This window comes from Candida pseudojiufengensis (assembly GCF_024610245.1).
Source record: "Candida pseudojiufengensis strain CBS 10847 chromosome Unknown scaffold1, whole genome shotgun sequence".
In the NCBI taxonomy this organism is placed as follows: Eukaryota; Fungi; Ascomycota; class Pichiomycetes; order Serinales; family Debaryomycetaceae; genus Lodderomyces; species Lodderomyces pseudojiufengensis.
In genome coordinates this window covers 760,504-786,869 of record NW_026261530.1, presented here as the reverse complement: position 1 = coordinate 786,869, position 26,366 = coordinate 760,504, and the positions used below count along the sequence as shown (strand labels likewise).

At 27.7% G+C, this 26,366-nt stretch overlaps 12 protein-coding genes across 12 annotated transcripts; 9 read left to right on the top strand and 3 right to left on the bottom strand. All coding sequences in view use genetic code 12, as the record gives it.

Annotated features, from left to right (window-relative positions):
• Positions 1-47: 47 nt before the first annotated feature.
• Positions 48-1,034, top strand: CDC43 (protein geranylgeranyltransferase type I subunit; the record flags this gene model as incomplete). The annotated part of the gene is made up of 1 exon (XM_051758260.1): positions 48-1,034. The coding sequence occupies one exon, from the start codon at positions 48-50 to the stop codon at positions 1,032-1,034; it is 987 nt and encodes a 328-aa protein (XP_051613836.1).
• A 30-nt stretch (positions 1,035-1,064) lies between these two features.
• Positions 1,065-2,021, top strand: KGF55_003463 (uncharacterized protein; the record flags this gene model as incomplete). Its single annotated transcript, XM_051758259.1, has 1 exon — positions 1,065-2,021. The coding sequence occupies one exon, from the start codon at positions 1,065-1,067 to the stop codon at positions 2,019-2,021; it is 957 nt and encodes a 318-aa protein (XP_051613835.1).
• Positions 2,022-2,115: 94 nt separating this feature from the next.
• Positions 2,116-3,123, top strand: PEX14 (Pex14p; the record flags this gene model as incomplete). Its single annotated transcript, XM_051758258.1, has 1 exon — positions 2,116-3,123. One exon carries the CDS (start codon positions 2,116-2,118, stop codon positions 3,121-3,123), a length of 1,008 nt encoding a protein of 335 aa, XP_051613834.1.
• A 618-nt stretch (positions 3,124-3,741) lies between these two features.
• On the top strand, positions 3,742-4,410 carry KGF55_003461 (uncharacterized protein; the record flags this gene model as incomplete). Its single annotated transcript, XM_051758257.1, has 1 exon — positions 3,742-4,410. The coding sequence occupies one exon, from the start codon at positions 3,742-3,744 to the stop codon at positions 4,408-4,410; it is 669 nt and encodes a 222-aa protein (XP_051613833.1).
• Positions 4,411-5,553: 1,143 nt separating this feature from the next.
• Positions 5,554-6,318, top strand: KGF55_003460 (uncharacterized protein; the record flags this gene model as incomplete). Its single annotated transcript, XM_051758256.1, has 1 exon — positions 5,554-6,318. The coding sequence occupies one exon, from the start codon at positions 5,554-5,556 to the stop codon at positions 6,316-6,318; it is 765 nt and encodes a 254-aa protein (XP_051613832.1).
• Positions 6,319-7,489: 1,171 nt separating this feature from the next.
• On the bottom strand, positions 7,490-8,920 carry KGF55_003459 (uncharacterized protein; the record flags this gene model as incomplete). Its single annotated transcript, XM_051758255.1, has 1 exon — positions 7,490-8,920. The coding sequence occupies one exon, from the start codon at positions 8,918-8,920 to the stop codon at positions 7,490-7,492; it is 1,431 nt and encodes a 476-aa protein (XP_051613831.1).
• A 199-nt stretch (positions 8,921-9,119) lies between these two features.
• KGF55_003458 (uncharacterized protein) lies at positions 9,120-12,404 on the bottom strand (the record flags this gene model as incomplete). The annotated part of the gene is made up of 1 exon (XM_051758254.1): positions 9,120-12,404. One exon carries the CDS (start codon positions 12,402-12,404, stop codon positions 9,120-9,122), a length of 3,285 nt encoding a protein of 1,094 aa, XP_051613830.1.
• Positions 12,405-13,669: 1,265 nt separating this feature from the next.
• Positions 13,670-15,007, bottom strand: KGF55_003457 (uncharacterized protein; the record flags this gene model as incomplete). The annotated part of the gene is made up of 2 exons (XM_051758253.1): positions 13,670-13,907; positions 14,985-15,007. The coding sequence occupies 2 exons, from the start codon at positions 15,005-15,007 to the stop codon at positions 13,670-13,672; spliced, it is 261 nt and encodes an 86-aa protein (XP_051613829.1).
• Positions 15,008-16,894: 1,887 nt separating this feature from the next.
• Positions 16,895-18,763, top strand: KGF55_003456 (uncharacterized protein; the record flags this gene model as incomplete). The annotated part of the gene is made up of 1 exon (XM_051758251.1): positions 16,895-18,763. One exon carries the CDS (start codon positions 16,895-16,897, stop codon positions 18,761-18,763), a length of 1,869 nt encoding a protein of 622 aa, XP_051613828.1.
• A 1,891-nt stretch (positions 18,764-20,654) lies between these two features.
• On the top strand, positions 20,655-22,028 carry KGF55_003455 (uncharacterized protein; the record flags this gene model as incomplete). The annotated part of the gene is made up of 1 exon (XM_051758250.1): positions 20,655-22,028. One exon carries the CDS (start codon positions 20,655-20,657, stop codon positions 22,026-22,028), a length of 1,374 nt encoding a protein of 457 aa, XP_051613827.1.
• A 134-nt stretch (positions 22,029-22,162) lies between these two features.
• KGF55_003454 (uncharacterized protein) lies at positions 22,163-22,468 on the top strand (the record flags this gene model as incomplete). The annotated part of the gene is made up of 1 exon (XM_051758249.1): positions 22,163-22,468. One exon carries the CDS (start codon positions 22,163-22,165, stop codon positions 22,466-22,468), a length of 306 nt encoding a protein of 101 aa, XP_051613826.1.
• Positions 22,469-24,508: 2,040 nt separating this feature from the next.
• KGF55_003453 (uncharacterized protein) lies at positions 24,509-26,353 on the top strand (the record flags this gene model as incomplete). The annotated part of the gene is made up of 1 exon (XM_051758248.1): positions 24,509-26,353. One exon carries the CDS (start codon positions 24,509-24,511, stop codon positions 26,351-26,353), a length of 1,845 nt encoding a protein of 614 aa, XP_051613825.1.
• Positions 26,354-26,366: the final 13 nt, after the last annotated feature.

Here is a 26,366-nt window from a genome sequence, read left to right as displayed (position 1 = left end):
TTCAAAAATTAGTTAATCACGATAACACTAACTCCTCTCACCAACTTATGTCATTATTACATTCAAAACATGAAAAATACTTCAATAGATGTTTAGTAGCATTACCATCTCAAGCTTCATCAGAAGATTCAAATAAATTAGCTATAATATATTTTTGTCTACAAGGATTAATTATATTAAATAAATTTAATTTTTCAAAAGAAGAATGTAAATATCATGAAAATTTTATATGGTCAGATTTTTATTTTGAAGATGATGAAATTGCAAGTTTTAGATCAACTTCTTATTTTAAAGATTTGGGGAGGTATGATTTTGGAAATTTATCTGCTTGTTTTTTTGCAATTGTAAGTTTGATAAGTTTAGGATCAGATTTGAAAAGGTTAAATCGGGAAAAGCTAATGAAATATTTAGGGAAGTGTCAAACTAAAGAAGGTGGATTTATACCGTCTAAATTTGGAGAACCAGATTTGAGACAATGTTATATGGCTTTATTGATACGACAGATTATAAATAATGATGTAAATACAAATAATGATATTGATTTAAAATCTTTAGAGGCATTTATACTAGAAAGATTAAATTTTAATGGTGGATTTAGTTCAACTATATTAGATGAATCTCACTTGGGATATACTTTTTGTGCAATAGCTTCTTTAAAAATGTTGAATTATCCGTTGGATAAATTGAAAAATACTAGAAATTGGTTATTACATAGGCAAGCAGATTCTGATGGTGGTTTTGATGGTAGAGAGAACAAACTAACTGATACATGTTATAGTTGGTGGTGTACTGGAAGTTTAGCATTACTTGGTGATGAAAATTTAAAACTTTTTAATCATGAAAAAGCTGAATCTTACTTGTTGGAAAAAACTCAAAATTCGGTGGTAGGAGGTTTCAGTTCTAGACCTGATGCTACTCCAGATCCATTGCATTCATTTTTAGCTCTTGCAAGTTTATCATTATGGAATCATAAAAAATTTCAATTAAATGAAATAAATCCTCTATATGTAATTTGTAAAAAAAATATAAATTGAAAAATTATTTTATTTACCTCTATACACCAAATGAAACAAGATGTATCAAATAATAAGGTAATACAGAAGACACCCGATGCGGCTGCACATTTAGTATCTGGAGCAATAGCAGGTTTAATTTCAGCAATTACTTTACAACCATTTGATTTATTAAAAACAAGATTACAACAACAACAATATACAAATAAACATGAAGTTAGAACATCACTAGCGAAAGAATTGAAAAAGTTAACAAAAATTAAAGATCTATGGAGAGGTACATTACCATCTACTTTAAGAACTTCAATTGGAGCTGGACTCTATTTCACAATCCTTTCAAAAATGAGATCAAATTGGGCTCTATATAAATCAAAACATAATCATATAGATTTAAAATCTCAATCATCAATTTTACCAAGATTAACTCCATGGGAAAATTTAACTACTGGATTTGTTGCAAGAGCTATAGTTGGTTATATAACAATGCCTATAACTATAATAAAAACAAGATTTGAAAGTAATTTATATAATTATAATTCAATGTATGAAGGTGTACTGGGTATTTATATGGATGATACAAAAAAGGGATCATTAAAAAATTTCTTTAGAGGGTCAATTGCTACATTAGCAAGAGATTGTCCTTATGCTGGATTATATGTTTTAACTTATGAACTGTTTAAAAATGATATTTTACCTTTAGTGGTGCCAAAACATTTAGGTGGTGAACATCATTCAAGTATAATTAACTCAACAGCTGCTGTAATGGGAGCTATAACTTGTACTACTATTACTGCTCCATTTGATGCAATAAAAACAAGATTACAATTAACAAAAAATGGTAATATATGGAATACTTTTAAATTATTAATAAATGAAGATGGTGGATTTAAAAATTTATTTAGAGGTTTAAGTTTAAGATTAGGTAGAAAAGGTGTAAGTGCTGGTATAAGTTGGTGTATATATGAAGAACTTATAAAATCAAAATTTATAAGTAAATATTTTGCATAGAAAAATAATTCTCTTAGACAATAATTTTTTTGTAAATTTATCCGCTGGAATTGTGGAGAGAACATATAATACTCTTGAATAGAACACAACCAAAATGAATGAAGAGTTAATCAATAGTGCTGTGACTTTTTTAAAAGATCCTAATGTTGCATCATCTCCACTTACAAAGAAAATAGAATTTCTTGAATCAAAAGGTTTAAATCAACAAGAAATTGAAGATGCTTTAAAAAGAGCTAATGAAGCGGAGTCTACACCATCTACACCAACTTATTCTTCACAAAATTCTTCTTCACAACAACTACCATTAGATTATTATAATATTGCCCCACCGGTTCCTGAAAGATCATGGAAAGATTATTTTATCATGGCTACAGCAACTGTTGGTGTTACATATGGATTATATCAAGTTATATCAAAATACTTAGTCCCTTCAATCTTACCTCCATCAAATTCATCAATAGAACAAGATAAAGAAATTATAAATTCAGAATTTCTTAAAATAGATAAAGTATTAGAACAATTAACAAAAGAACAAGAAGAAATTAAAATTTCAAATGAAGAAAAAATTAAAGATATTGATACTGTAATAGATAATATAAATGATTTTTTAACAAAATATAATAAAGATAAATTAAAATTTGATGATGATTTAAGATTAATGAAATTAGAAGTTGATAATTTAAATAATAGTATTGAAAAAAATATGAGATTAAGTAAAGAAAATATTCATGATGAATTATCAAGTATTAATAATGAATTACAAAGTTTAAAGAATTTAATTAAAATAAGAGGTGAACAATCTCTGAATAGTAAGAATATTGCTCCTGTTTCTTCAATACCAAAAGCAAGTGATATTTTGAAAAAAGCAAAAGAACCAGCAGAAAAACCACCATTGGAAAAAAAACCTTCATTAGAACAAAAACCTCCATTGGAACGTTCTGAAAGTGTTACAAAAGGTAATGTTGTTGCAGCTGGTATTCCAACTTGGCAATTAAAACATAAAGAACAAGAAGAAAAAGAATTAGGACCTCCAAGTGAATCTGAAATTGATAATAAAATTAAATCTGCAGGTATACCTTCATGGCAATTGAATAGTAAGTAAGGATGTGGTACGGATGAGGATGTCTGAATTACGGATACGGTACGGATGATTGATGGATGTCTGAAGTACGGATGTGTGCGGTACGGATGTGTGCGGTACGGATGTTGTACGGATGATAGGATGTCTGCAGTATTTTTTATGGACTTATGTGTTATGTTGTTCGGATGATTGATTGACTATTTGAGTTATGTACGGATGGGTTTATACATAAAATATCTTCTATAAAATTTGTAATATATATTACTCATAACATTATTATTTTCATTTATTTTACCTCAAGAATAATTATATTGTAGTCACAGGTCAGGAACTTTTAATCATAATTTTTAAAAAGTCATCCCATGAACAAGCCCAAGACTCAAATCTTGTCCAAACTTTGTTAGCCAAAATTTTGGATAATTTAAAATGTCCAACCTTTGCATAAAGATCCTTTTTTTCTCTGAATCTCTGTAATCTCAAGATTCAGTTGTCTTTTAAAGTAGTGATTTCTAAGATTTAAAAATATTACATGTTCTAAATTCTTTTTTTTACCAATTTCCTGCATGTAAAGTTTTATAAATATTTCGAAAATTGTTGATTTTTCAAACAAGACTACCAACAACCATTAAGAAACAATCTATGTCATATCCAAAACGACAAATAGAATCAATACCTTTTAATTATCAATTAGAAGTTATTGAAAAAATTAATAAAAATCAACAACAAAATTTAAAATATCAAAATTATAATAATAGAAATCAAATAAATCAAAGATTTTCAAATCAAAATAAATATGCTTTAGCTGCTGTAGCTGCTGCTGCTGCAGTTCAACATCAACAACAACAAACATATATTTTACAACAACAAGCTGCTATGGCTATGAAGCAGAAACAGCAGCAACAACAACAGCAACAACAACAGCAGCAGCAACTTCAGCAAAACCAACAACAACAACAACAACAACAACATCAACAACAAAATCATCATCAACAGCAAAACCAACACCACCAACAACAACACCACCACCAAATTTATACTCAACCTCAAGTATTTGCAAATACAACAGGAAGTAGTTTATCAACAAATTTTCTTAATGGAAGTTCAAATTCCCTTAATTCATCATCATCATCAAATTCATTAAATTTAAAAAATTCTTCACCAAATTTAATTTTAACAAATTTATCACCAACAACAACTGATTTTTTAAATTCTCCAAATTTTAATAATTTTACTCCAACTACAGCTACAAGTACTGGTTCTATATGGGGTAAACCAAATGAAAGTTTTTCAAATTCAAAAATTTGGTAAAATTTGGTTAAATCTTTAGTAAAAGATTTTGGTAAAAAATTGAAGATTCTTTGGTAAAGGATTTTGGTGAAAGATTTTGGTAAAAGATCTTGAGATAGATAAAAAATGTATTTTAATTCAAATTTATTAGGGTTTTATAGGCATGTTAGAGATTAAGGTATAATTGTTTGTAATTTTAGAAGGAGTTTGTAATATTTAGTAATTAATAAATCAAGGTCAAGGTCATTTATGGTTTTGTAATTTGTTAGGCACTCTATCTATTGAAACAAATACTCTAAGAGTAATAACTACGATCAGTTCTCACTATGAAATTCGACTCTATCACAATAAATTAGCAAAGAACATGTAGATTTTAGCTCTAGCTTCGAGTCTACTTGAGCTTATTTAAATGATTCTATACTTTTGAAAATATAAATTAACTATCACAAAAATGATTTTTACATTTTTGCAACCAAATCGAATGATATTACTTCAAAAGTTAATTTAATTACAGAGTGAATATACTTTCGCTCAAAAGACAAAATTTGAGCACATGATAAGCAATCTTTTTAAAAACTCGTTATCCCTCTTTTTTTTTTGAAAATCAATGGGATATTGACCTACATTTTGCGGTACGGATCTAGCTTGCCAAATATTAGTAAAGAAATAAACTTAATTCACAAAAGAAAGATTTTTCAACTAATAATTTCTATAAAATCCATAAACAAACAATTTTAATCTTTTAGTAACCATAAAAAACCAGTAATTACTTTAATAAAAAAGTTTGTGATAAATTGTATTAAATATTCAAAGTGTCACAATTGTTGCAAAATTTTATTACCAAAAAGTATAAAATGTGTTTTAAACTTCTTTTATTTGATGACAAAACATTAAAAGTTAACTTTATACAGTACTAGACTATATAACAAAATAATGTATGGAATTGGCAACAAAGAAAGTCTTTTCAAAATTACTGTAATACTTAATACTTTTTTCTAATACATACTTCTTAAAATATTCACAGAGTGTCCCAAAATATTGCGGTACGGAACTACTTATAATTTGCGCTTAATCAGTGCGCTTTATTCCAATATCTTTCCTTTTATAAATTCTATCAATTTCTACTTAATTTAAACTTAGGGGTAACACACATCAACTTAAACAATGTCTTATTCAGCTATACCTGATCAACCACCAAATTATCCACCAACAGATGAACAAAATCAAAGAGAATTTGGTGATAATATTCCGGATGATTTTAAATATTCAGTTGATGTTGCATCATGTGATTTACCAATAAGACAATTATTTATAAGAAAAGTTTATCTGTTATTAACTTTACAATTAATGGCTTCTGTTATTGTTGGATATATTGTAAGATCAAATGATTCTATTAAAATATGGGCTATTGAAAATCCATGGATTTTGTTGGTATGTTTAATTGGTTCAATTGGTTTTATGATTGGTGCATTTTTTAAAGCAAGATCATATCCAATAAATTTAATCTTGCTAGGTGGTTTTACATTTTTTGAAGCTTTTACATTAGGAGTTGCTTGTGCATTTGTTGATAGTGGAGTGCTTATTGAAGCTATACTATTAACTTTAATAATATTCATTGGTTTAACTCTATTTGCTTTTCAAACTAAATATGATTTTATAAGTTGGCAAGGTACAGTTGGAATGATTTTATGGGGATTAATTGGTTGGGGTTTTATAATGATTTTTTTCCCAGGAAGTAAATTTATTGATAATGTTTATTCATTTATTGGTGCTATAGTTTTTAGTATTTATATTATTATTGATACTCAAAAATTAATGAAAACTTGTCATTTAGATGATGAAGTAATTGCTACTATACAATTGTATTTAGATGTTATTAATTTATTTTTATTTATTTTAAGGTTGTTAAATAATAATAGGGAAAATTGATAAGAGGAAAAGTTAATATGGAGGATATGTAAGGAGAGTCAATAATAATAATAATAAGTAGAATTAATAAGGAGAATTAATCACAATAATAATAATAATAGGGAAAATTAATAACAATAAGAATTAATAATAGTAATAATAATAATAAGGAAGTTTAATATATATATTTAAAGAGTTTGTTTCAAATCAATTAAATCTAAAAACTAATCAAAAATTTCATCTTCCAAATCTCTTCTTGCATTTCCTTTTTTAAATAAATAACCCATTAATAAAGTTATACAAACAGACAAGGATTAATTGATTATTATAGTAATTTCTGCAGGAAGATTAAATAATAGAGGTTTATACAAGCAATTGAAAAGATATCATGAGAAAATCAATAGACACATCTAAACAGTCTATCTTCAACATATTGAATCAGAATTCAAATAAAGAAGAAGAAAAGGAAATTGAAAATAAATTGAAATCAATTTATTACAAGAATTAATGGATACAATTTTGATAAAATACACCTACAACAAAATCACCAATACCAAATTCTACAAACCACGACGAAAGTTCATTTCCTAGAATTCTAAATTTTTATTTCACTTCTAAATTTCTTTTGTCATTTTCTTTTTCAAATAAATAACCAATCAATAAAGTTATGGAACATACAAACATTGAGTAATTAATCTTATATAAATAACCAATTATATAGGAACTAACAAACATTGAGTAATTAACATTAATAAATACATCTAAACAGTCTATTTTCAATATCAGTAAGATCTAAGAATTCATTTCCATTTTCTTCCACCTCTATATCCCTCTTTGCATTTTCTTTTTTATATAAATATCCAATCAACAAAGTTATTGGAACAGATAAACATTGAGTAACTAAAATTAGAATATATATCCAAAACCAATGAAAAAAGTAATAGGAACAAACAAACATTGATGAACTAAAATTAAAAGATATATTTAAAACCAATTGATAAAGCTATTGAAACAGACAAACATCGAGTAATAGCTAAAATTAATATATATATCCAAACAGTCTATTTTTATTATCATGAAGATCTAAAAACTCATCAAAATTTCATCAAAATTTCATCAACTTCTTAATCTCTCCTTGCTCTCTTCAAATATCCAATTGATATAGGAACAAACAAACAGTGTGAAACCAAAACTAATAAATATACCTAAACAGTCTATTTTCAATATCTGTAAGATCTAAGAATTCATTCTCATTTTCATCAACCTCCATATCCCTCATTGCATTTTCCTTTTTATATAAATATCCAATTAATAAAGTTATTGGAACAGATAAACATTGGGTAACTAAAATAGTAATTTTTGCAGGATGATAATCTGGAGCACTATAAGCTTGAAATAATTGAGGTCCAATAATACAAGCTATGGAAAACGATATCATAATCATTGAACTTCTTATAAATTTCTTTGAAGTACCTGCAGTATTTGCACCAATCCATGCATAAATTAATGTAATACTTGATGATCCACTATATAAAAGATATAATGCTAATAAATTACCAACTTTATTTGGAGATATAATTAAAACAATAGCACCAACGATGGAGGGGAAAAACATTGAAGCCATAAATAATGTATGATTACCAAATTTTGAAACTAATTGAGTAGTTACAAATATTATTATAACAACCAAACCACCAATTGGCATTTGTAATAAAGCAGATTGATAATTATTGAAACCAAAAGTTAAAGTTATTGTAACTCCAAATGTACCTATAGCACCAGTTACAATTTGAGAACACAACGTAACTAAAACATGTAACCAAGTAAATTTATCATAAAATAATTCCCAAATTTGTTCTTTTTTAAATTTTGAACTTTTTGTTCCTGTTTGATTAATTCTGACAACATTATTTAAGATGTATAGTTTTTCTCCATCATTTAAGAACCAACATGTATGAACATTATCAGGGAGGATAAAAACTACTACTACTCCAAAAACTATTGTAATTAACCCCATCACAAGGAATAATATCTGCCATGATTGAAATTTATTTGTCTTTATATGTTGAAATGCAAAACTTAGTAACCCCCCCAAAATTGATCCAATTCCTGCCATTGTTGACCATATTCCCATTCTTGCAACTTGTTGTCTTTTTGTATAATACATTCCACTAATTATAATTAATCCAACGGCACTTGATGATTCAAATATACCTAATAATGTTCTAACAATCATTAATGATGTATAGCTCTTTGATGCTGAATGACAAGTAACTACTATACCCCAACATATAATAAATATTCCTAAACACTTACCTAAAGGAAATTTTTGTAAAAAATATGATACAATTGGAACTCCAAATATATAAGCTGCATAAAATATTGTTGATAAATTTGCAAATTCATTACCTTTTAAATTTTGTTTAATACCCATTGCTGCTGCATAATTTAATAATAATTTATCTAAATATTGTAAAAGATATATTCCACATAATATTGGTAATATAATAAAATCTAATTTCTTAACTATTTTGTGATTATCAATTTCAATTTGATTATGATCTTGTTTAATAAATTCTAATGCATCATCATATGACTCGGATGAGCTAATTTGTTTCTCCATTTGAGGTGAAGAGTTTCAAGGTTACATTTTTTTGGATGTTGTTGATTAGGCTATTTAAATTAGTTTCTTTACTTAAACATTTTTTTTTTTTAATTTTTTGTATGCGCTTAGAGAACTTTGGTTTATGGGAATTAGAAATCCATTTGTTTTAAGATATTATTTGCAACTACTATTTATTAAATTTAATATAATTATGTATTTATAAATTAATTGGATCTTCCAAAATTATTTTATCAACAGTAGCTTCAGCAGATCCAATTACCCCTTCTGATACGGATGAAGAACCATGATTATTCGTTCTAACCGTTTGCAATTTATAATTTCCTTCTAAATTGAAAATATAATTTGAACCATTGGTTACATATTCATCATCAACATTCCTTTTATTATTTCTTTTTGCTCCATCTTCAAATATGGGTATTGGAAAGGTAGTACTTATCTTTTTCATTTTGGAACCAATTTCATTTGTGCTATAATTGGCAAAAAATTTATCATCTTCTGATAAAAAATCTTCATCATCATTATCAATTGTGTTAAAACCATTATCTTCTTCAGCTTCATCTGTATCAATCCCTGCTGAAGTTGTTGTACTTGTGTTTTGTTCATCAGGTTTTTCAATGCGTTGGCGCTTTTTTCTATCAATTGGACTAATTTCTTCACTAGCTCTTTTATTTCTGCCACTTTCATTTTCTTTTTTATCAATAGTATGTGTTGCTGCTGTTGTTGTTGAATCATTTTCATTTGTTATTTCTGTAGTATTTAACACATCAAGATTTTGAACGGGTTGGCGTTTTTTTCTCATAAATAAACTGATTATGTCATGATTCTTTCTACTTTTGACACTTTTATTTTTTATATTTGATATTGATTTTGCAGCATTTGTTGTTGTCATCGTTGATTCACTATTCACTTCTCTTGATTCATTAACAGTTTGACCAATTCCATTAGCAACAGGTCCAACATCTTTTATATTTGATATTGATTTTGCAGCATTTGTTGTTGTCATCGTTGATTCACTATTCACTTCTCTTGATTCATTAACAGTTTGACCAATTCCATTAGCAACAGGTCCAACATCTTTTATATTTGATATTGATTTTGCAGCATTTGTTGTTGTCATCGTTGATTCACTATTCACTTCTCTTGATTCATTGGTAGTTTCACTAGATTGGTTGATGACTTGAGTTATTGATTGGTTTGCAGGATTCAGTTGATTAGATTTGAGTTTTTCATATTCATCCCAAGCTAATCTATAATATTCTTCGTCAATTGCTCCTTCAGCTTGTGTAATTCTTCTTCTGTTATAAGCTATTTTATATAACATTCCAGGAAGCTGTGATGTTATAGATTCATTTTTCAAATTTTGATAAACCGAGTTAAAGTGACTCCCGGTTTGAATATACCATTTATTAATAAAATGTGTGGAAAATGGATATTTTTCAATTTCTAATCCACAAGTTCTTAATAATAATTCTAGACTATCAGTCAAATAATGATCAATATTCTGATTATTACCTGAAGCAATATTGCTGATTAATGTACCATCATAAATTTCTCTCTTGATATTTGTAAAATTTTCCCGACAAAACTTCATAGCAATAGCTTCATGTGCACCTTTAGTTTTGACAGGTGCAAGTCTGTCTTCTTCTACCAATATTGAATTTAAGTCCCCAATTAATAAAACTTTTTTTGTGGGATTTTCATTTTTAAATTTTTTGAAAATTTTAATAAATCTTTTCCAAAAATTCAATTTTTCCTTATCTTCTTTACTGGCTGGAAAGTAACCACTTATCATATGAACTTTAATCAGTCCTACTTGGACTGTGCAATCAACTATTCTCTTTTGGTCTTTCTCAGTTAAAAGTTTTTGAAATATGTTTATGTTAGTAATTGTAGGATTAATACTTTTCTTAACTAAAAGAGCAACTTTATCTCCAATAGGTCCTGTAAATTTATCTGCTTTTTTGAAATGTTCTCTTGATAAATCATTCAATTCCTGTAAACTTAAAATATCTCCAACCAATAAGGAGTGATGAATTTTATGGGGGAGTTGAACATTATTTATGTTCAATGTTACAACATTGATTACTGTATCTGCAGCATTTGAATGTGTGAATTTAAAGCTAGGAAATCCAGGTACCTTTTGTGTTTCTGTGCCATGTACATTAATAAATTCAGCATAGGACTTGTATCCCGCAATTAATCTATTGATTCTCACCACACGTTTGGAGCAATAACCAGAATTGATATGTTGACAATAGTCATACTTATTATCAAATTCATCCAAACAATATTGACAGAATTTTGTTTCAAGAACTTTTGTGGGATTTTCTTTAAAGGTACAGCCATGTTTATTTTTTAAATGCTTTTCAAATGCTGTTTTTTCTGCTTGAACATATGAACAATTTTTGAATCCACATATATTAGTTTTTGAAGGATTTGTTTTGATTAAATTGAAAAATTTTTCTCCTTTAACAACATTTTTGATTAAGTTTTTTAAACTTGTTGAGTACTGTGTAATACACATTGAATTCGACAAATGATCTACAAACCCAGGTAAATCTTTGAAAATTTTTTTACATGAACAACATTCAAGTTCTTCAGTGTTTGCTGTTAAGAAAGCTGCATTTTCACCATCATCTCTTGAAGCAGCTTCAACGTAAGACTTCAAGTCTTCGGCTTCTAAATTAATAGCTGCTGTTATTTTACCTGGTATTATTTTATCTGGATGCTTTCTGTGGTAATGTCTAGTCAAACCAGAGTTGTTGAACTTGCGATTGCATAACGGGCAGGGAAGATCACCAGGGTTACAAGTCGTGCAAGTCTTGTTGTGTCTGAGTAATGCATTCTTCGAACCAGCTATTTCAGCCTCGCAATTTGGAACCAATTGCGTACCTTCTGTACATCTACTAGCAACATGATTGGCCATAGTTTTACTCAAAATTATAAGTTCACAGCTTTTACATTTTTCAAATCCTGGTGGATATTCAGTAGGACCTAAATAATGTTCAATCAATTCCAAAATGCTTCCAAAATTACCTAAAAATTTCAAAAATGATTTTTCATCGAGATGTTGTGGATTAAAACTTAAATTAGCTGAAATTGATGTTCCTTCTGCGGTAAGTTGTAAAACTAAACCTGAATCTGAATTTGTATTTGTATTTGAATTTGTATTTGTATTTGAATTTGAATTTGTATTTGTATTTGTATTTGTATTTGTATTTGTATTAGCTTCTGTATCTCCATTTGTATTTGATGATGTATGTGATGCTAGAACTGATTTTGATAAACATGTGATTGCTCTGTCACATTTGATTTTGTATTTATCCAAACATACCGATGTAGTCTCAAAGTGTCTTCTTATTCCTCCAACTCTGTCGCATCTATAACAATTACCCTTCTTCTTATGGTATGTTGACTTTTCGAAACGTATCTCGTACTCCTTTTTGATAAACTCCTTCAAATTAGCTAGAGTTATATACATGTTGATGATGCTGTTGAATTGTGTAGTATGTATTGTTTTGATAATTATTGAATTTAACGTGTTATAGACATTTTTTTTTTCTCCTCTAAATTTCTCGTCTAAATAAAAATCAAAACAAATTAAATAATGTATAACACTTCAAATTTATTGAATATATCCCTTTCAATTCTCACATACAGATGGTCGATGTAGTTGATTGTTCGTAGACATCTTGTAGCTAGTAAATTTCAATTTATTTCATATAAATATTTTTTTTTTTTTTTTGATGTGGTATAGTTGAATTGTTGATTTTAAATTCTATTTGATAAGTACTTATATGTTCAATCACATCAAACAACACATCCATTATCATTAGGTAGTTTTGATGGCTGAATTAGATAGTTTGAGTTTTTATATAGTTGACATTTTAAAATTATTAAAGTATCACCTGAAATTCACGTAACATTACGCAAAATATATATAAATCCCATCATTAGACCTTGAATGATCTTAGATTAGTTTCTTTCATATTATAAACCTGAATATCTTGAGTGAACAGTGTTGAACTCATTGTAAAAATTGATTAGTAACTTAATACAATTCAGATAGAATCCCCATCAACACTCAATGTTCCTGAACTGCAAACAAAAAATCACTAAAGTTGATGCCAACGAGACCACATGAGTAAAAAGGGTCCTAACAATATATTTTAAATTAAATATCCCATGTTCCAAATACCCTCAAACTTATAATGGGCTCCAAATTAAAACGCGTCTCTTACGATGCTAAAGTCGATTCACATTGCTCTTATATTATCCAATTCTCAAATAAATTCAACAGCAAATCCAGAACATGTTCTTATGATAACAGTATCAAACTGTTTAATAAAAATTTTAAAGTTAACTTTTAATTTCAGCAAAAGTGTTTTTAAAACAATCTATTCTTCTGATACTCCAATTTTAAAAGGTTTAGCACCATAAGTTCTGAAATAGTATTGCACAATAATTTGCTGCATCAACTAACCATTCACTTGTTATATTCATTGTTAATTTTTCTGTTTTTAAAATATTTTTACAAGTATCTTTTGGATTACCGTTACCACCCAAAAATCCAAGTGTAAAAATTAGAAGATCATGATTAACAATTGTGAAATATGAAAATGGTGCTAAATTTCGAATTCCATCTTTTGAAATATCGATATAAAACCAATAGGTCTTGGTCAACTGCACTTATTATAGTTTCATAATTATCAACTTGATTTCTACCTTCTCCAAATGTATCAATTTCTAATTTTTCATGGTTTTCCAATCATTATTATTTGCACCTGATCCAACTTTCCAATCTTTCTCAGGAATTTGTGTATAACTCCATTTTAAATCAAAATCAAACGATGGTCTTTCATTTTCAGCTTTATTGAAATCTGGATCAGGATTTCTTTCAACTTGATTTTCTAATCCAAATCTTTTTGCTTCTTCTTCTTTTGTTTGAGTCAATAAATTATTTATTGTGGTATTGTGGATTTGGCTTTTATTAAATTTAAATTTAGATTATTCAGCAAATGTCATTCAATTTTATCTTTTCACTCATTTTATCATAATACTCAAATGTAATAATTAAAGCTAGTTTCAGTGAATTGGATAAAGATTTGTGAACACACAAACATTAGCTTTCTTGATTTTTTAAGATGTGACAACTGCAAATTTTTCCATTTATAATGATAAAGTTGATTTCCTCTTAAACCAATAAACTCACAACAAAAAATTTGCTCTAGTTTCTAGTAAACTTTATTTCAAATTTTCACATATTTGATATTTACCGATATTGAATAATATATTAAATAGTTCTCTGTAAAAATGCAAAGCCAAAGGTCCCTCAAGCAATAAGTAATTATATTCACCTTGAAAGCATTACTAATTTTTGTTTACTAAATTAAGGTAAGCTTCATACAATCCTTTTTCACGATCCAAACCATATTTGCAATCATGGATTTGATAATTCAGTTGATTCTATTTTAGTATATTGGATCATTAGTTTCTGACCATGAGTTTTCATGGATATAAGGCAACAAGTAACATGTTTATTCTAGTCTAATACTGAATGATGATTTTGTTTGTTGTTGTCATGGGATTACATTTTAACCCAATAACATTGAGAATTTTTAGTAGAGTTAAGCTACCAACTGTGTTCTTTTTTGTGCTCATTTTCTATTTTTCTTTATTCTATTAGTTAAAGTTTAAATTTATTATTATTGCTGTAAAGTTTGTTATTTGTTGTTATTTTAATTTGTGTTAATAATTACCTCAACCCAAACTAAAAATATTTCAATCTAGAGTGGCAATACTTTTGATAGTAATGCTTGAACATATAAAATTTGCTGAATAGTTTGTTTTACTATATGTTTGATGACCCATTAAATGATAAATACGTGTTACAACGTATTAAGGATGTAAAGTCAAAATATTACACGGAAGTAAATAAATTTGCCGATTTTGAGTTTAAATTATTTTTTTTTAAAAATTGAAAAAAAAAAAAAAATAGTCAAAGCCTATGCTACCATAAGTACGGAATTTGTTGATATGATGGAATAAAGATACGTCATACACATTAGCTAATACTTGAAACATTGTATTATGTTCTTGATTTAATGCAATTTATATATTGATTCATTGCAACATATGGTTTATTCAAAACCTCATTTATGAAACAGAATCAATTTTGTGTTCGTTTCACGTTTTCATGTTAAAAATTTAATCAAATAAAAAAAAAAAAGAAATTTAAAATAAAAAAAAAAAAAAATAAAAAATTTAAAAGAAGGAAAATTCAACATCAAAAGTATCAGCATGTTGCTTGAAAACATAAAGCAAGTCAGTCTATCCAAACTGACATAGTCTTCAAATTGAAAAATTAGTAAACTTATTTATTTGCTCCCAGTCAATTAAAGACATTGGATCTAAAATTATAAGCAAAGCTATAACACTATAATTTAAAATTCAATAATAATTCGTTCGATTGGAATGGCCGAACAAATAGTGGTATAGCAAATTTTAAAGGTAGAGTAGTGACGTGAGTTGGACAGCACAAATTGGTTAAATTAGGCAATATAGTACTAAAAATTAAGTATAAAAAAAAGTAAAAATGAAGTTGTAAAACAACATGATTTGAAAGCAGTGGCTGCAAGGATTCGAACCCTGAATCGCCTAGTCCCCATTAGATACCTTCAAAGAAGCTTATCTCCGTAGCTAGGTGCCTTAACCATTTGGCCACAACCACTTCTTTGGGCATGTAAGCATTGGACCTTATACCCACGGTTAGCTAAAAAGCGCTACCAAATTTATCTTTAAGTTGGCAGTCAATGAGATTTTAGAATTTCGCTCCATTTCTTGTTTGAGAGAGAGTTCACTCAAGCTGTATTTATATCACAAGCTGGGATAGTCAAAAAACTTCTAATTTTACTTCCTAAAAAGTGTTTTAAACTATTTGTTTCATCTTTAAAAAATCCTGCATATAATTTGACTCTTACATATTTTATTTCCCTATTCGACATAAAGTAAATTACACATAAATTTTCTAGAAATCGAATTTTGTGATGTTAACAGTGGATTAGGAATTAATCCGATAAATTCCACTATAATAAATTGAGTTGAAGAAAACACCAAGACCTAGACTATACATCAATAGAATTTTTCGTTGGGTTCAATGCTCATGTAATGTCATCAAATTAACCAACTTCAAGATAAAGTTAAGTAAAATCATCAACTAAAGAAATGTGAAGATCCTCATGTGAAGAATCTTTTAATCAAAGCTACAAGTACGAATAATGTTAAATAGGTATTTGACGATGAAGCTAATCATTCATTATTTGCAAAAGTATCAACAGTAGATTGAAATGGAGGACCATTTTATGATTGATTAACGTTTCTTCGAATAGATTTTTGAAAAGATTCAATTGCTAAGATATTATTGCCTACTGAGAAGATGTCCTCTACAACTTGATTCACCACTTGAGTTTATAATCTAGATGTTTGGGTTTACTTGCTAGAATTGAAAGTAGCAAACGTATATATATGATTTAAGCAATCAAAAAGAATTTTAAAAATCAGCTAGAAGTTTTGATATTCTTAAGCTAGAAGTATTTGGAAGTACTGATATTTTCGAGCTAGATTATTTGGAAGTTTTGATATCATCATAACAAAAGAGGTTTAAATTTTCAAATAAAATTTGAATCAAACTAGAGCCTACCTCCACAAGGTTAGAATCAAAAATTTTACTCAATCAATTTTAGATTGGTGAGGTTTTGAAATTTTTTTTGATTATTGTCTGAATCACTATTTTTTGTACGGTGTATTAATTTTAGACGATACAAATTTGAAACGCCAGATGGTAGCCGGGTAAAATCACGTCTAATTTATTTTGAATTTTTAGAAAGTGGCAACCAGGATTAATCATTAATTCAATAAAGCATCAACATTTAACTCATCAATTCATCAACTCAACTACATTCCACCTCAATAATGCATTTATTCCTCAAACTACCTAAAGAGATATTATCATTAATTTTTAGCCACATCAAGGATGAATCAATTCTTGAAAGTTTAAGATTTATTCCAGGTTTACAATATATTTATCTAGAGCAAAGATATTCAACATTTGAAATAAATAGTAACAATAAGTCAATGGAAGCATTAATAGGGCTCTTGCATGAGTATAATTTCACGCCTTCAATAATTATTGGAAATATAAATCAAATCAAACAATTGATAGATAAACCTACATTTAGATTAGCTAATTATGAAGTGAAAATCTTACCGACTACTAGATTTAGTGATTTTGTATCAATTTTGGACAAAGTTTATGTTATAGGTATACATTTGAATCAATATTTAGAACCCTTTGTTGGATTATTTAAAAAGAATGAAATTAAATCATTTTTGGATTATATTGCAAATAATAACATACAATTTTTAACTACATCTCATTCAAATACATTTAAAATTCAATTTCCAATATCTTTAAAGCAAATAACATTAGATGGAGGTCAAAATTTTGAATTAGATTTAAGTGAATTACAATACCTTGAATCTTTTAATTGCAAAAATCTCCTCAAAATGAATTCATTAGAAAGTCTTCAACTACCAACATCCATCAAGAATTTAACACTATATTCTTGTGATTTTCAAAGTTATGGTGATTTAACCAAGTATAACAAACTAAGATTTCTTGACATATCATACTGTCCTGACATTTATGGTTTAATTCATAGTCCTGTTCAATATCCTGATTCGTTGAAAATTTTCAATTTCATTAGCAATTTTCATCCTGATCGAATGGAAGAGTTAATTGAAGAAGATAAATTGGATTTTAGGTATGTTGTTGATGCTAACTGGCGGATCCGTTTGTATCATTTTCCTCCATTGTTGAAAAATTTAAAAATTTACGATACTATGCAGACTCTAGACATAAGAAATCTTGAACTTTATTATAAAACTCTTGATTGTTTAGAGTTAGATGGTATTGGAAAACTTGACTTGAGCAGCTTGGCATTTAGTTTACAGAATGAAATGTCTGAAATCATTATTACAAATTGCCTGATTATAAATTGGGACTGCGTTATTGACTTTCCTGAGCTGAAACAAATTAAGTTCACAAGCAATACAATTTATTCCGAACTTTTTGATTCAAATTTAGATCAATTGGAATTGTTGAAAGTGTTGGAAATGTCTGATAATACTTATTTTTATGAGGATTGCAATTATCCACTTGATCCACTTGAAATTTTATCCGACTTGAAAGTAATACGTTTCAAAACACCTAAATTACAAAGCTTAATTTTGAAAAGTCCAATGCCACCTAAAGACCATGATTATCAGTATTCATCTAAAGTAGCATTTGAGGTTAGGAATTTGAAAAAATTAGAAATGATAAATTTAAATATATGCTTGTTGAATTTTGATGAATTTCCACATTCATTGGAAGAATTAATTATCAGGAATTTAAAATTACAAACAATTAATGGTTGCCTTTCAAACTTGTATAAGTTAAAGATTCTAGATTTGCAAAATAATCAAATTAATTTTTCTATGTTAGCACCTCAAATATTTCCATCAAGTTTAAATAATATAAATTTATCAGACAATAAAATTGAAGATTTAAATTGTTTGAAATTAGATCATTGTGTAAATTTGCAAAATTTAACATTAAAAAAAGTAACTTCAAAAGATGAACCAAAGGGGGGGTTAAAATTAAGGGACTTTTGTATAGATACTGGTGTTAAAGATGCAATCTTGACAAATTATAATTCAGATGTAATTTTTGATATTGTTAATGGAGTTGAAGAAGATTCAATATTAAAAGCTAAATCTAAAAGAAGAAAAATTTGTTAATAATTTGTTTGATTGTGTCTGGATTAATTGAGTTGTTAAAAATTCAACCCTTGAACTAATTCTAAGATGGAAGGTATTTAGATTTATATTGATTATTAATATATATTTACCAAAGCTTGAAAACCTCTCAGCTCTCAGTCAATACTATATAGCAAATTAATGAAACATTCAAATTGGTCTCATCACTTAATTAGTATTATGAAAAAAAAAACAGGCTAACAAATAATAAATGTGATTGAAAATAGTTGTGAACTTATTGATATTAACTTGAGCGATAAGTTGAATACAAATTTGTCTGTTTAATGCTTTATATCCACTGTATAGATGAAAATGTTGATTGATGTATCTAAGTATGTTAATAATTATATCATGACTTGACTTTCAAATCTAATTCAGGAATCATAGGATAAGTTAAAATCGCTCTTCTTGTATTTCACTTAGTTAAATTCAGTCATACAGCGATCTCCATATCCTTAACTTGCAGACAAAACACTTTCGTACGATTCACAACACATTGACATCGAATAATATTAGGCCAACAATGAAAAATTCAGATCCTGTCCAAAAAGTATTTCGTTCTAATTTATTCTTTGTCTCAGTGAATCTAATGAAAGACGACATGGTTTCTCTTAATCAGTAAATAACATCACAAATTTGATTATAAAACAGTATTCAGTTCATATAAGAGATTGAAAATCTCATAGTTATACTATATCAACTGCTTTTCAATGACCTCCTTTTATCTCGTATTATGTAACCAACTTTATGAACCCAAAATTTGACATTATTAATTGATCGTTGATGTGTGATTATGGTGGATCAACGAAGCTTTGCTGACTAACATATTGCACATAAAAATTCTAGAAACAGATTTTTGTGACATCGAAATTAGTTTCCTAAGAAGCCGTTCATAAACTCACCAACATCAGAATACGATGAACCATCAAGCAACAACCCGAAATTGATACTAAATTGAGTTATTGTTTAAATAACTACTTGCTGAAATTATATATCTTTTTTAGTATATATCATCATGCCTTTCAGAAAAATCAAGTGACTGGAAATAAAATGCATCTACAACAAGAATAATTTTCACGGAATGATCGATTTAGTCGGAGATTGAAAGCATTTTGATGTTACTTGTCTATGGAGATTAATTGATCAAGCTATTTATTTGGAACTCATTCGAAACATTTCACTATATTATTTAAATTAAATTAAATGCTACAAGATGGATTGAAAGCGGAATTGGAATCATTGAAAATTGCTCCGTATGAACTTAAATAAAGATTATATTCTAAGACATAATGATATATTGAAGAAATATTAAACAAATTCGTTCTTTGATTAGGTCTGTGATCACAACTTTTTATTTCACCAGCTTTAGATAAGTTAACAACCAACTCGTTATATCATGTGAAAAATTTGAGTCTTTAAAAAGAGTTTTAAAAGCCAGTTCAAAATTTTGAGACTTTCCTTACCGCCAGCATTTGCAATCAAATTTGCTTAAAGTTATAAAGAATTTTTAATATCATTCAAGCAATTATAGTTTTGATTTAAATGCAAATAAAATTCGAAATTGTGATCTGCGGATGAAATTTAAACAGAGAGTTAGGGTGCTTTTGAAACAGAGGGTCTATGTAACATTCAGATTCAATAAGTTCACAAAGTTCAAATTCAGCATTGCTGATAATCCGTAAGAACAATATATCATTACATGAATTAGACGATTCATATTTGAAACGCCATATGGTAGCCGAGACAAATCACGTCTGATAAATTTTTGAATTTTTAAAAAGTGGCAATTGAAATTAATCATCAACTCATTAAATCAATAAAGCATCAACACCTAGTCATCAATTCATCAATTCATTTACATTCCACCTCATTAATGCATATCTTCCTCAAACTACCTAAAGATATATTATCATCAATTTTTAGTCACATCAATGATGAGTCAATTCTTGAAAGTTTAAAATTTATTCCAGGTTTACAATATATTTATTTAGAGCAAAAATATTCAAAATATGAATTAAATAGTTTCCACAAGTCAATTAAAAAATTATTATTACTTTTTAAAGTATTTGAGTTTATCCCTTCAATCATCGTTGGGGATGTAGAAGAAATCAATCAAGTATTAGATGAACCTGCATTTAAATTAGCCAAATATGAAGTGAAGATCTTAAGTAATACTAAATTCAGTGATTTTGTATCAATTTCAAATAAAGTTTATGTTATAGGTATACATTTAAATTCTTTTATTACTGAATCTAAAAACAATGAGGTTAAATCATTTTCGAATTATATTGAGAATAATAGTTTACAATCTTTAACTGTATTTTATTTAAATAAGTTTAAAGTCCAGCTTCCAACATCTTTAAAAAAATTAACATTAAATCAGCGTCAAAATCTTGAATTAAATCTAAGTGACTTACAAAACCTCGAATCTTTAGAGTGCTATAAACTATATGATATGGGTTCATTGGAAGATCTTCAGCTTTCAACATCTATCAAAGAGTTAGAACTTTATTTTTGTGATTTTAAAAGTTTGGGTAATTTAATCAAGTACGACAAACTAAAACTACTTCGTATAGCATGTTGTTCTGAAATTCAAGATCTTTTTGATACAGAGTTCCCTAGTTCATTGAAAATTTTGAAAATCGAAAACAACTTTCAATTTGAAGACTTATGGATCTATAAGAATTGTTTTCCTCCACAATTGGAAAACTTTATGATTTACAACAATAATATGCAAACTTTCAAAATAGGAGATGTTGAGATTGCAAAATCACTAAATTTTTTAGTATTGGTAGGAATTGAAGAAATTGATTTGAATAGGGTTCTTGTTAATCTACCAAGGAAGATGGCTGAAATTGTTTTTGAAGATTGTCGCCTTGTGTCTTCTACATCTCATGTTTCATTTCCTGAACTGAAGCTAATCGAAATTTTCTACAGTAAAATATGTTTCGATGGTTTCAAAACAAATTTAAATGAGTTGAAATTATTGAAAGATTTGTGTTTAATTGATAACATTTTTTTAGATATTGATGATAGCGAGTGGCCAATTGATCCGCTTATGATTGTAACTCGCATGGAAACATCCCATTTGGACAAGGTATATTTCAACCCACCCCAATTACAAAGTTTAATCCTAACAAGTAAATGGCCACCAGATGATATTGATCGTGAGTATCCTTTTGAAGTGTTATTTAATTGTAAAAATTTGACCGAAATAAATATGAAAAATTTGAATATAAGCTTCTAAACCTTAATCAATTTCCCAATTCATTGAAGAAATTGATTATTGAGGGTTTAAATTTACAAGCAATACATGGCAATTTTTCCAAATTAAAAAAATTAAAGATACTAGATTTAGAAAATAATCAAATTACTTTTTCAATGTTAGAACATCAAAATTTTCCATCAAGATTAACTAATATAGATTTATCCAACAATAAGCTTGAAGATTTAAGTTGTTTGAGACTAGATAATTGTGTTAATTTGCAGAATTTAACATTGAAAGAAGTAACTTCAAAAGATGAACCAGAAGGTGCCAATCAATTAATGGAATTATTATTAAACCTTAATACTAAAGTTAATGCAATTTTAACAAATTATGATTCAAAAGTAATTTTTAATATTGTTGATGGAGTTGAAGAAGATTCAATATTAAAAGCTAAATCTAAAAGAAGAAAAATTTGTTAATCATTAAATTGGTTCAAGATTAATTGGTTTATTCAAAAACTCAATTCTTAACTTATTTCAAAGAGGGTATTTAAATTTATATCAATTTTAATACATATTTATCGAAACTTGAAAATGTTTAGCCTCTCAATCGAGATTATCTTTTAAAGTAAGGAAAAATTTAAACATGGGATTCATTACTTTCAGGTGATTATACTAACTAACAAAAAATTAATTATCATTCCAAATTACTTTTTCATTATTCTTTAATTATTTACTACTACTTTCAGAAACATGAATCGAAATATTTGATGAACCATTTGATAAACCATCTGATAAACCATCTGATGAACTAGCTGATGAACTATCTGATGATAAACAGTTGCAACTATGCTTAGCATGGAAGATGTGTATCTAATGTACGAAATAAACTCGATGATAGTGCAGATAAATGTATGAAAATTAAATAATATCATGACACTCTCAATAGTCGTCAGTTGTGATAGTTAGATAGTTTCTAATTTAAAGCTAATGTAGGGGATTATCACAGTTATTATTAAACCTTCTTAGTTTGGAAATACCACCTCAGTCATACTTGTATCCACCACAACATTTATTCGAAGGTGAATTTGGGAACTTTTCATAAATCTCCAGCCAACAGGTCATGCAATGAAAAATTCAATGACTATTGTATTGAAGAAACTCATTTGATTTTATGCTTCATCATCCATTATTGATTCCGAACAAAAAAATGTCATGATATCTCGTGAACTAGACAACTCCCACAAAGTCAGACAAAACACATCATGTGAACATTAAACCAATTTCATGTCTAGAACAAATTATATGTGCCTTAAATTTTTACAAATACATTTAGCTTTTCCATGTCCTCATTCTCCAAATTTGATTGGTACGCTCCATACTTTCTTTTGAACAGTTTAAAACTTCAGTTCAATGTTGACTCTTTAACGACTTGACCATTTTTGAAATGCTAATTTGGTGATACAGATTATGTTGCAGATTTATTAGATTTTGGTTTATTGAAAAAGCTGAGTCTCAAATAAAATTGCACATAGGCTGATTCTAGAAATCTATTTTTGTGACGAAAAAAGTGAGTTAGACTTTCCAGGATATCAAGCCATTGAATGAAATCGACACATGAAAATAAGAGTGGAAGAAAACTTGAACCACGAAGATGCTTGTCGATACTATGATCTTGAGAAATTCATCAATAGAACTCTATATTGTTTTTAATTAATTGTGTTCCTGTTAACTCATCAACTATAATCAACTTCATGAGAAAATCAAGCAACTAGGCAAACTATCAACTGAAAAATCAAGATGAACCTCAGGCAAAAGTTCTTTATTTAAAAATTTAGGCAGGTTTGAATGGGTGCTTGACATTGAAGCTAATCTTTCGTTGTCTGCTTAAATGTTTATGCTATAAGTTGGAATAGGTGATCGGGATTAGAATTATTAGCAAATTTTTGAAAGGGACTTATAAAGAGTTAAAAGCAGAAACATGATTATAAACTAAAAGATTTTATTCTACAGCTTGACTCACTTTTAATGCATATGATTTTATTATTTAATCTCAATAGCTTGAATTAAAATCAATACGCAATATGTTGAATACGATATGAATTTCGAGAGAGATTAGTGGCCAAGTAAAAGCTTTGAAAATTTCGCTAAATACTCTTATTGAGATTGTTTGACATTGTCCAAGCAAGAAAAGTGTTAATTTACACGTTCTTCATATCAAAGTTAGGTTACATTTGGAAAAAAAAACTTCGAATACGTCACTTCATTGAGAGCCAAGCTCTAGTTTCATTTGGGTCATTAATTGGATCCTTATTTGAATCATTCTTTTGATCATTATTTGAATCATTATTTGTTGTATTACAATCTCAAATAAAGTTTTAGACGATACAAATTTGAAACGCCATATGGTAGCCGAGAAAAATCACGTCTTGATAAATTTTGAATTTTTAAAAAGTGGCAACCAAAACTATTCATCGACATTTTACTCATCAATTCATCAGCTTTACAATCACATCACTAATGCAAGTATTTCTCAAATTACCCAAAGAGATATTATCATTAATCTTTAGTCACATCAAGGATCAGTCTATAATTGAAAGTTTAATACTCATTCCAGAATTACAACATATTCCTTTAGAGCAGAAATATCCAAAATTTGAAATCACCAATAACATTGAAACAATAATAGGGCTTTTTCAGAAGTATAATTTCACACCTTCAATAATCATTGGAGATATAAATCAAATCAAGAAATTAATCGATGAACCAGCATTTAGATCAGTCAATTATGAAGTGAAGATCTTACAGACTACTAAATTTAGTGATTTTGTATCAATTTTAGAAAAAGTTTATGTAACAGGGATCCATTTTGATGTACCTTCTGTTGGATTATTAGAAAAGGAGATCAACTCATTTTTAGATTATGTTGGAAGTAACAATTTACAATCATTAACTATATCTCATTTAAGTATGTTTAAAGTTCAATTTCCAAAATCTTTGAAGCATATTACATTAAATGGGGGTCAAAATTTTGAATTAGATTTAAGTGGTTTACAATATCTTGAATCTTTAGATTGTAAAGATCTCCTCCAAATAAATTCATTAGAAAATCTTAAACTTCCATCATCCATCAAAAATTTAAGACTTGATTCTTGTGATTTTGAAAGTTTAGGTAATTTAATCAAATATGACAAATTAAATTTACTTCAAATATCTAATTGTCCTGAAATTTATAATATTATTCATACTAGGTTCCCTGATTCATTGAAAACTTTAGATTTCATTAACAATTTCCAACCCGATAAAATTGCTGAGTTAGGAGGACACTTACATGCTCACGTATCAAATAATGATCTGATCCGTATTGTTTGTCATTTTTTCTTTCCACCAAATTTGAAAAAATTAAGAATTTGTGATACTACGCAAACATTAAGAATAGGTACCTTGAATATTCCAAATTCACTCACTTGTTTAGAACTAGAAAATATTGGTGAAATTGATTTAGAAGACGTTCTACTTAGTTTACCAAAGAAGATGTCTGAAATTATTATCAGAGGTTGTCAATTTGTCTATTCAGATAATGATGTTTTATTTCCTGAGCTGAAACTGATTAAGTTTACAAATAATAGAATATGTTTTGAAATTTTTAAAACAAATTTAAATCAATTGAAAGAGTTGAAAGAGTTGGATATGTCTGATAACACTTTTTCAGATTGTGGTAAATGCAAGACAATACTTGATCCATTCCTAATTTTGACAAAAACAATGGAAAAAATATGTTTTGAAACACCTGAATTGCAAAGCTTAATCTTGAAAAGTTCAGTTTCAATGTTTGACCGTGAGTATGACGATGAATGTGGTCCACCTTCGGAAGTTTCATTTAATTGTAAAAATTTGACCAAGGTTAAAATGATAAATTTAAATGTAAGCAAATTAGATCTTACTGAATTTCCCAGTTCATTGGAAGAATTGACTATCCAGAATTTAATTTTACAAACAATAGATGGAAATTTTTCAAAGTTCAATAAATTAAAGATTTTAGACTTACAAAATAATGAAATTAGTTTTTCAATGTTATCATCTCAGAAATTCCCATCAAGTTTGACTAATTTGAATTTATCAGACAATATACTTGAAGATTTAAGTTGTTTGAAATTGGATAGTTGCGTTGATTTGCATAATTTAACATTAAAAAAAATAACTGCAGATGATGAACCAGAAGGTGCAATGCAATTGATAGATTTATTATTAAACCTTAACACTAAAGTTAATGCTATTCTAACCAACTATGAATCAAAAGTTATTTTCAAAATTGTTGATGGAGTTAAAGAAAAATCTAACCGTAAAAGAAGAAAAATTAATTAATTAAAATCTATAG